This window comes from Arachis hypogaea, chromosome 11, assembly GCF_003086295.3.
Source record: "Arachis hypogaea cultivar Tifrunner chromosome 11, arahy.Tifrunner.gnm2.J5K5, whole genome shotgun sequence".
Lineage (NCBI taxonomy): Eukaryota > Viridiplantae > Streptophyta > Magnoliopsida > Fabales > Fabaceae > Arachis > Arachis hypogaea.
In genome coordinates, this window is record NC_092046.1 from 9,300,732 (window position 1) to 9,311,896 (window position 11,165).

The 11,165-nt window shown below is 31.3% G+C and overlaps 2 protein-coding genes across 2 annotated transcripts; one reads left to right on the top strand and one right to left on the bottom strand.

Moving 5' to 3' along the window:
* The first annotated feature begins 513 nt into the window (after window positions 1-513).
* LOC112723782 (zinc finger CCCH domain-containing protein 18) lies at window positions 514-4,657 on the top strand. Its single transcript, XM_025775208.3, has 7 exons — window positions 514-1,271; window positions 2,454-2,609; window positions 2,708-2,884; window positions 3,428-3,501; window positions 3,725-3,895; window positions 3,990-4,089; window positions 4,255-4,657. The coding sequence occupies exons 1-7, from the start codon at window positions 520-522 to the stop codon at window positions 4,325-4,327; spliced, it is 1,503 nt and encodes a 500-aa protein (XP_025630993.3). The 5' UTR covers window positions 514-519; the 3' UTR covers window positions 4,328-4,657.
* On the bottom strand, window positions 4,367-9,816 carry LOC112720942 (uncharacterized). The gene is made up of 7 exons (XM_025772034.1): window positions 9,618-9,816; window positions 9,106-9,366; window positions 6,539-6,978; window positions 6,311-6,454; window positions 5,741-6,229; window positions 5,316-5,627; window positions 4,367-4,420 (listed from the first exon to the last, which is right to left on the bottom strand). Exons 1-7 carry the CDS (start codon window positions 9,814-9,816, stop codon window positions 4,367-4,369), a joined length of 1,899 nt encoding a protein of 632 aa, XP_025627819.1.
* Between the last annotated feature and the right edge of the window lie 1,349 nt (window positions 9,817-11,165).

Consider the following 11,165-nt stretch of genomic DNA (forward strand, 5'->3'; position numbering starts at 1 on the left):
AAAATAATGAGACAAATCTGTCTGTTTGAATATCCTAGTTAGGAAATAGATATCTATTATTTGATAAAAATATCTGTTTTATTATGCTTGGTTAAAATATTTTAATAAACATAAAATAATTCTTACTTTTCATTAAAAAATCTTTAAAAAAAGAATTTAAATTTTTTTTAAAAAAAAAATATGATTAAAAAGAGTAAATAAAATCTCAATTTAATGTTTACTATTTTTTAATACAGAAATGCTAATTGTCCTTTAACTTTTAGTCTTTAGCAAATCTTTTTAAATATTTTTTATTATTTAATTAATTTAAATATTCACTTTTAGATATCAGTTGTTCAAAAAATCAAGAGAATTATTTATTTTTTAATTTCTCCTCTTTCAGATTGAATAAAGTACAATATTTAAAAGATACTTAATTGCTCCGGATTTAATTTACTTTTACAATTTCCTGTAGAATGCATTGTTGCAGAATTGTTAATATTTTGTTCCAAAATTGTTGCAGTGAAAATGCTACAAGGAATGGATATATCAGAGTACACTCGAATTGTTTTCGACAAACTTCAAAAATTGGAACCAGAGCATGCCACAAAGATAATTGGATACCTCCTTGTTCAAGAACATGGCGAGGAACAGATGATTAAATTGGCTTCATACCCAGACCACCTGATCCGTGAAGTCGCTTTCAAAGCCAAAACCGAATTCCAGATACTAACCACACTTCCAGATCTAAGGCACTTAATCACCCTCCAACTTTCCTCTCCTTCTTGGGATCATCACTCTTTCTCGGAACTTCAGAAGCAGTTCGAAATATTCGAAACAAGAATGGCAAATGATTACTGCATTGCAGATGCCTTGCCTTGCAAGTTAAGAGGCGGAAGGAGGTTTTCGAACGAGTTTCCGGTGAAAACCTGTCACTATTTCAACAAAGGCTATTGCAAGCATGGAGCTAGTTGTCGCTATTATCACGGACAGGCTGGCAACGAGATGTACGGAAGCTACGACTATTCTTCTTCTTCTTCTTCGGTTCAGGGGGATCAAGTGATTTCGGCAGGGTCTTTGGCGAATTTGGAGACGGAAATCGTGGAGCTGTTGAAATCAAGAAAAGGAAGTCCGATTTCGATAGCTTCGCTTCCAATGGCGTACTATGAGAAGTATAACAAGGTACTGCAGGCTGAAGGTTATCTTACTGAGAGCCAGAGACATGGTAAGTCTGGTTATAGTTTGACCAAGCTTCTTGCAAGATGGAAGAATTGCATTCGCGTATTTGACAGGTCATTTCTTAAACCTTTAACATCTACTCCAACAACATTCTTAGTCACATGAAAATGTCTAAATGGCGAACCTGTTTTAATAGGGATAAATATATTTTGTTTGTGAAATTTGTTAAAATTTTTTAAAATATCTCTAAATTTTATTTTATTTTTTATATTTTTAATTTATATTAAATATATTTTAACAATTAAATGTTTGTTTGGATATTATTAAATTAATAAAAAAATATTTTTTTCATTGAAAATTTTTTTTAATTGTTTAGTGTGTTTGACAAATTTATAAAAATAAAAATAAAAATACTAAAAAAAACATATTTTTTTAGAAGCTATAATTTATATTTTTTTAAAGATTTTAAAAAAAAATATTTTTCACATAATAAATGAATAAAAAAAGTATTTTATTTTATTTTACTCAAACATAATTGATGGATAAAAAGATCTTTTTACATGAAATATCCAAACATAAAATTACTTTTACTTTTGTAAAAGATCTTTTAAAAAAGAATCATTAAAAAAAAAAGATATTTTCTAAAAATGGTATTCAAACAAACCCTAAATTTTCAGAAAATTTAAGACTAATTCAACAATAATACATGATAACTATGTCTGATTTATTTATGTTGAAAGTTATTCTTGTAAAATTGTTATTGAATTAGTCCTAAATTTTTTTTAAAATTAGCTATCCGGAATATATTTGATGTAAATTGAAAATTTTTTGGACAAAATTAAAACAAAAAAAAAATTAGGAATATTTTTAAAACTTTTAACAAATTTTAAGAATAAATTATAGGAAAAATTTTAAGTGTACCGAGAATATTGGTGTTCCAGTTTTAACCGTTGATTTCAATTAACATATATTATATATATTTTTTATAATTCAGATCAACGGTTAAAGCAACTAGAACATCGGTGTTTTCGGTACACTTAAAACTCTTCCTAAATTATATACTTTACCCTTTAATCAATAATGTATTATGTTTTTCTTTACTTGATCGTTTTTGTTTTTTGACAAGAGTTCTCTGCTAGGTGGCTAGTAGTTTTTTTTGGCTAATATGTAGCCAAAATTATAGAAGATGTGCAAATATAATGATCTGAAAAATGCTATTGTCACTGATATTTTAATTTTAGTAATGTGTATTGACTATATAATTTAATTTAATTTAGTTGATGATTGATTAATAGGCCTCATGGGCAGCACGCAGTGGTTTTGGCAGAAGATGCTCCAAAATACATAGGAAAGGGAGAGTTTGGTCAAAATATTAGTGCGTCAAGACAAATATATTTGACATTTCCAGCTGATAGCACTTTCACAGAGGAAGATGTTTCAAACTACTTCAAGTAAATTGAATTTTAGGATGTGTTCGTTTTTCTCACATCTATCTGTTTTGTGTAAACAAATTCAAATTGGTTAATAATGTTTCTCCTTTTATCTGCAGCACCTTTGGGAGTGTTGAAGATGTAAGGATTCCATGCCAACAGAGAAGGATGTTTGGATTTGTGACCTTTGTTGAACCAGAAACTGTTAAAATGATTTTGGAAAAGGGAAATCCCCATTATGTTCGTGGCTCTAGGGTGCTTGTAAAACCTTACAAGGAGAAGCCAAAAGTTGATAGGTCTTTTCCTTCTCTCTACTCTTTCTCTCATTTCATTATCTTCAATTTATCTAAACTTTATAGTATTTGCACTTAAGTTCTTAAATTTTAAAAACTGCAAATTGATCATGGAATCACTTTACACATTGTTAAAATTTTTAGGCTAACATGCAAATAATCGAAAGTTTAGGGATGTAAAATGCAACCAATCCCTTTTTTTATTAGAAGTTGATTTTAGTTTTATGCCTTCAAATTCTCTTCTTGCAAATGACAACTTATTACTTTTCGATAAAACCTTTATTTGATTGTATAATTATATATAAATTTCACTTAAGAAGATTCTCCATGCCATTCATTTCATATTCTAGTTCTCCCTACCATAAAACCTAAAATTGAGTTATTCACATTTTTCATGTTCTTAGAGCAGAATGTGACATTGACAATGATAGTTACTACTATTAGTATTATCCTATTATGTATCAATATTTAACCATCAATATTACCTTAATTAAGTACTGTTAATTTCATCACGTGAATGCAATATGCGTTTCAATTTGAATGCAGGAAGTACGTAGAGAGGATTGAGCACCCTGATTGTTATTCGTCTCGCTATGTAGGTCTGGATGCAGAGCTTACAAGTGAGTATGATATTTTCAGTTTGGTTCACACAATAAACTCACCCCTTCTTGTACTTGATTTATGGTCATAGTGAAACAACTTAGCCACAAAGGTGTAAGGAGTAAAAATGGGCCTATAGTCCAATTAAAATTTTTTTATTATAAATAGAATAATAGTTCATTTTTACTCCTTATAGAAGGCACCCTTCTTATACATTGCATCTAATACAAGATCTTTTGATAGTTCCAAGAAGATGCGGTAACCCTCAAGGCCTGAGGAGATTCCTCATTGAAGAGCAGGAGCATGCTCTTGAATTCCAAAGAAGACGAATTGCAGAGTTACAGCTAGGCCGAAAATGGATGTCGAATTCACCCCATTTTGGCTTTGACATGGAGGAGCTAAAGGTTCCTGATGGTCTGTATTAACTTGGTTTTCATATTTGCTTAATTGTTTCATTTCATATTATTTGAAATGAATTCATACTATTTAAAATCATACTTGCTTGCAGATCATTTCAATCATCAGTCCACTGGATCCTCCAGTAGTTATGCTTCAACTGACAAATCTGGATATACAAAAACAGAAGCTAACTATACTGATCAGGACAGGTATGTTTCAATTTGTCAAATATTTATCATACATGTTTTGCACTTATTAATACAAATCCAATGGAAGTTAGGTAATATAGTAATAATTATGGGAAAAATATACATTAATATTACCAATTAACATTTATACCTTAGTTTTATTTTTTATTTTTTAATTTTGTGCAGCTGTGAAGGATTGAATCTCCCAGAAAGTCCATTTGCATTTCCGGTAGATAATGAAATTTCAGCCATGGTATAAGTTTGGAACACATTACATGGAGATAGAGTTAAAATAATTCTAGGCAAAAGACAACCTGTGTAGCTGAAGAGACAGTTTGAATGGTGGAAGGAACTAACAAGTAAAAATAACTTAGTAACAAATATTATAAGACGGTTATAAATTTTACTCATAGAAAGATGCCAAAAGGTTTGTTTTTTAGATGATTTAGATGGGGTTATTTAAAATTAATCCCTGGGTTAAAAGTAATTAGGTATCATGTACACTCTCTGTTATACTTTTTATCACTGGTGTAATAATTATTGTTTATACCAAGGCCATAATTATTTGGTCAGGTTTGGTTTGGTTTTTTTGAGTGGCTTTTGGATATTACTATTTTGTATTGTTGCACCACTCAAAAAATGTTTATTAATTTCTTTGAGAGTAAAATAACAATTAGATCTTCGAAATTTTTAATTTTGGACTAATTAGTCTTTAAAAAAAAAGTATTATTAGGTCCTTCACAATAGTAACAATGAACTTTAAAAGAAAAAAAATATTAATTAAGTCTTTTACAATAGTAATACTGGACATGTATATTTCATCAATGGATAGTATGAAACAAAACGGAATTGCTCATATATTTCATTATCTACAGTGATATGCAGGGACGAATCCAGAAATGTTATCGTGGGGGGCCAATAACATATATAATATTAAAGAAATATGCAAATAAATTATAATGTAAGATGCATTACAAAAATATACCGATAGAGAATATATATTTAAAGTACAAACAAAATATGCATACTTTTTACTAACGAAGTGGTACACGTCGATTCTTCATATCATAAAATTCATTGATAATAAAATCGGTGTCAAATCTTTCAGCAATCTTCTTCTCAATGTAAATCAAAAGACAATTAGTAAGAAATTCATCTTCCATTTTATTTCTGAGTCTATTCTTCACAATATTCATAGCTGAAAAAGATCTCTCAGTTGTAGCAGTTGAAACAGGGAGAATTAATACCAAGCGAATCAAACGATCAATCAAAGGATATGTTAAAGACTTTCCTGTCTTCGTTAATCCTTGACATAACTCCGAAATTGTGCACAAATTAGTTAACTCAACATGATTAGGAACATCAAGTTCATAATATTGAGCTTGCATTCTAATGTGAAATTTCTCTTGGTCACTGAAGTCACCTGGATAAAATCGTTCTACTAATTCACATACTTTGTTGACACTGGAGAACTTATAATTATCTCTGGGATCTAAAGTTGAACTTAAAGTAAGTAATTCCACCATATTATCATTGAATCTTTCATTAAGCTCTTGCAACTGTGTATCAATTACAGCCAAAAATAAATTAACACGGTAATGATGCTCCACTGAAATTTGGTCAACAATTTTGCGAGTACGGCCTCTTCTAGGAATATGCAATGCATTCATACTAGAATATGCAATGCATTCATATCAGGAACTTCAACTTCATGTTTCTCACAAAACAATATAACTTCTTTTATGAAAGCCTCCCAACTTGATTCTCTCATTCGTTGGATTAAAGTCTTGGTAGTAGAAACCAGAGTTAAAGCATTCAATATGTCTTGATTTTTTCGTTGCAAAGCTTGACAAAGATCATGACTAACTTCTAAAATATTTCTCATCAAATGCAAAACAAAGACAAATTCAAAGAATGTGATAGCATCATAAGCAGCATTACCATCACCACGAGTGGAGAAATTACCTTCTTCAGTGCTTTTTTCAAGAACTTCACAAGTAGCATCAAACATGTATAGCAAGCTACGTACAGAATTCGAATGAGACTCCCATCTAGTATCTCCAACTCTTTGTAAAGTACCAATTTGATTAAGTCCACTACCTGTCACAAGTTGATCATCGGCAATTAAGTTTGCAACATTATTTGCTTGAACAACCCTTAACTAATCATGACGTTTAGGAGAAACAGTCACAACATTCACAATTAGTGTAAGTTTTGAAAAGAATTGATGAACATAGCAAACTTCTTTGGCTGCAGAAACAAGTGTTAATTGTAATCGATGAGCAAGACAGTGAATGTAATAAGCAAAAGGGCAATCTTTCAAAAATAGAGCTTGCAATCCATTCCATTCACCACGCATATTACTAGGTCCATCATAACCTTGTTCCTTAAGATTTTAAACATCAAGATTATGACGAGAAAGAACTGATAAAATTTCTGTTTTCAATGTCAAAGAACACGTATCAGAAACATGTATAAGATCAAAATATCTTTCTTGAACACAACCGTGCTTGTCTACAAATCTCAAAACCACATACATTTGTTCTCGCTTTGACTCATCTCTTGCTTCATCAATAATTATACAAAATTTAGAATCACCAATTTCTTCTCGAATTGTTGCACGCACTTTTCTAGCAAAGATATGTAATATATCTTTTTGAACACCGGGAGATATATATTGAGCATTTTCAGGAGTATTTTTAAGAACAACATTATTAACATTCTGATTACAGGAAGCCAAAAGCTTAATTAACTCAATAAAATTTTCCCTATTCAAAAATTCAGGACTTTCATCATCGCCTCTAAATGCACATGCTTGAAATGTAAGCCATCGAATAGCATCAATAGATGTCTTCAATCTTAAGTGGTTATTTGCAATAGTTTCATCACTATGCCTATCAAGAACTTTGTCTATATGCTTAGATTGAGCCATTAAATCATCACAAGATTTCACACATAAATTATGGGGAGAATTAAGAATAGAACCCTCGTGACATACAAATGCACAATTCACTCCATTGTTTACTTTCTTCCAATTACTAAATCCTAACTCTGAAAATGTATTTTTTTATCATTGCGAGCACCATAATGTTTACCAAACAAGTAGCAAGGCAAACAATAAGCAGCATCTTTTTCTGTTGAATATTCTAACTAACTTGAAAATTTCTTAAACCAAGAAGATTGAAAATATCGACGGTGATTGTTATTACCAGAAGCTGGATAGCTAATATTTGTTGGTTGGTATGACCCAGCTATTATGTATGCTCTACGAATCTTATCACGTTCATTGACATTATACTGCCAAATTGGACGTCGCTTTCCTGGATCCCTTTCTAGTAAAGAGATATCAACATCTCTTTCTAATCTTGGAAATTTGGCTTTTTGTTGATGTGTATTTTGAGTAAGATTAGAAAGTTCACTTACTTGAACTTCTTGTGAAACAAGATTAGAGGGTTGACTTGTTTGAACTCCAACATCATCAGTAACTTTTCTCTTAAAAATTGCATCAATTTTACTTTGTTTTCTCATTATAAAATGTTCTAATTTCCTGTTACTTGAAAAAAAAATTAAAATAATTATATACTCACATAAATAAACAAAGCCTGAATATGTTTTATTAATTAAATATCAATAACAATATTTTTTTTTTACTAAGTTATTATCAATTTCACTAAAAATAAAAAAATAAGTTAAGGAGAGAATAAATCCTAAAAATGAATAAGCTATTTATCTATAATTTATGCATAGTTATCAGACTCAGTAATCAACCCAGCTAGGTCACTGGATCACTGGATTACTGGTTCAACCGGTGGGTCACAGGTTCAACCGGTTAACCCGGTCATAATTAAATAAAAATATAAAATTATAAAAATAAAATAAAATAAAAAATTAAATACATGTTTTCAAAAAATATATTAATGACAATCAAATATCAATTCTTAGATATAATTTATGGTATAAAAAAGATAATAAATTAGTCACTAATACAAAATATTTTCTCAATTTAAATGAACAAGAGAAAATAAAAAAATAACACAATCAATATCAATATGTTTGTATATTATGTGTTATTACTTGTGTTAGTATATATGTCAATCTATATTTAAAAGAATAAAAATAAATAAATAAAAATTCATTCAAAGTTTATTATATATTTAATTTTTGTCACCCATATTAATAAGAATTAAGATGGCACAGTGGTAAGAGGAGGCGCCATATCCCTACCCACCCAAGTTCGAATCATTCTCGCTGTGAACAGAGTGCTCCTACGATGGCTCAGCAGCGTGCATGTGCACCGTAGACCCGCGCGGGTTTAATGCAGTCTGAGTTCAAACTGGCCGGTTTTTAACGGATTTGACCACCGTTGACCGGTTCAATTGCAGGTCCGGTCCATTACACTAACCGAACCGGCCAGATCATACTTCATTGGTTTTTCAGTCAAACCGACCGGTCCGGTCCGATTCTGATAACTATAAATTTATATGATCACAAAAAAGATAAAATTATATTATTTTATAATAAAAAATATGATTTATTAATTAATAATTTTATACAATTATATAAAAAAATAAAAAGTAGAATGAGTAGAGAGTAGTGAATACCTTTGCTATGATGGAAGACCGAGGCTGTGAGGGTGTGGAGCGTGCTCCAAGAGAAGAGAAAACCGAACATTTCAAACTTTCAATGTCAAAACGAACAGCATAAAAGAAAGAGAATGTCACACGTAGTGTTTATTATTTAGGAGTTTAAAAAAATTTAAAAAGCATTATATTTTATTTGGGTTGGGCCTTTTAATTTATACTATTATTTTTTTTGAAAAAGCTGGGGCAGGCCTCTACTTGCCTCCCATGTATGGTGATATGTATCCCGTTTGAACATATAAACAATAGAGTAAACTATCATTTGTACCCACAAAAGTTGAAAACGCTGACATATCTACCTAAAAAAAAAGAAAATTACCATTTATACCCATAAAAAATGGTTTTTACAAGCAAAAGTATCCAAACTCTAAAAAATTAAATAAAATTCCTAAATTACTCTTCTCTCCACCACTACCACTATCATCTCCTCTCCTCCCCCCCTCTCCTCTCTCTCTCTCAATGTTCTCATTTTTCCTCACCAATGCCACCACCACCACTAACCCATCCTCTCTCTCCTTCCATTTTCTGAGCTCGTCGCCGCCGTCATAATCTGTCAACTCTGCCAACTCCTTCCTCTTTCTCTTTCTCTCGCTTTCCTTCTGTGTTTTGCTTTTCTCTTTCTCTTCTGCTTCTTCGAATTCCCAACCCAGAAAAAGGGCTTCACCATCATCAACAACAACAGAACTATCTTCAGATTCTTTGCCCCACACACTCTCTTACCTGCAAAATCCCTTATCTTCACCACCACACCACCTCCTTCACCCAATCACCTTTCTAACCCTAACCCTCTTCACCCAGCCACCACCTCTCTTTTTCTTTCTAATCTCAAATTCTACCACCACCCCCTTCACCCAGCCACCACCCCCTTTTCCTCCAAGACTCACACACAGAGACATTACACACACACACCCCCACCCGAGGAAGAAGAAGAGAAGAGTAGGGGGAGCGAGACCGCACTGGCAACGTGGGAACTCACTGCCGCTATCGCATCATCGTCGCCGTTGTTGAGGGAGCCCAAAGAGAAGATGCGAGCCAGAACCAAGGAAGGGGGAGCTGTCGCGCTGTCGCGCCCTGCTGCTGCCGGCTCCGTCACATCTGTCGCCGCCATTGATTGAGTCCGTCGCTATCGTTGTCGCTGGTCTGGAAGGAAGAGAGCGCGCAGGAGATCGGAGAAGGAGGAGAGGGTGACGGCACCGATGGGTGTCACTGCCACCATCGTCGTCGACGCTGTTCAGTGAGGAAGAACCGTTTTTTCTCTGCTTTTTCTATTGTTGCTGTTGTTGCTGCTGCTGCATGTGAAGAAGATGATGATGGAGGTATAGTGGTGGTGGTGGTGATGGTAGTGATAAAGGAAATGAGATGGTGGTGGAATTTGAGATTAGAAAGGAAAAGGGAAGTGGTGGCTGGGTGAAGAGGGTTAGGGTTAGAAAGATGATTGGGTGAAGATAAGGATAATTTAGAGATTTTAGGTAATTTTTTAGGGTTTGGATAATTTTGCTTGTAAAAACTATTTTTTATGGGTACAAATGATAATTTCCTTTTTTATGGGTAGATATGTCAGCATTTTCAACTTTCGTAGGTACAAATGGTAGTTTACTCTAAACGATATAGTTTTAGATAATGAAGTATCCATTATCTTTTGAGTTTTATATAGCATTTATTTGCTGGTTTTTGTTTGTCAAAAATCGCACTAAAATAAGTAAAATTTCGCTCCAAAAGTTGTTATCTACGTAATAATCTTTTATAAATAGACACATCATACTAATTAACGGTACATATAAGTATTACCGTTAAATTTTACATAATAAGTTGATAGGAGGACATAATGTATCTACTATTTAACTAGCGAAGAACTAAATTGATATTTTTTTTCCTTCAAAAATTGAAACTTCGTTGTATTTTTATTTTTCTATAAAATTAACCCCATTGTTCTTTTATGCATGGCTGAACAAATCGTGATCATATATTTGCTGTGTTTTTTGCAAAACTTGAGGTTTTGTTTGTTTTACAAATTTTTTCGGCTTTTTTATTTGAATCTTTGATAAATATTTTAAACCTATAGAAGATAAGATCAAAAATATAAATAAATATATAAAAATTACAAGAACAACATTAGGTTTGGACATAAGATTTTATATTTTAATTTATGGGATAAACAACTAAAAAATTAAAAGTTAAATTATTTAATTAATTCTTATAATTTTATTAAATTTATAATTCAATTTTTATAATTTAAAATTTTTTAATTAAATCTTTATACTATTTTAAATTTAATAAATAGATTTTTATTATACTAAAAATATTAAAATTAATAAAATATTTTTTTTAAAATCAAAGATATTCATATTATTTAAAAACTAAATTTCTAAACCTAAATATTCATTCATTTTTTAAATATTCTATTAATTCTAAAAATTTTTGTCCTGCATGAAACTTAGTTACAAAATTTAAAATAAT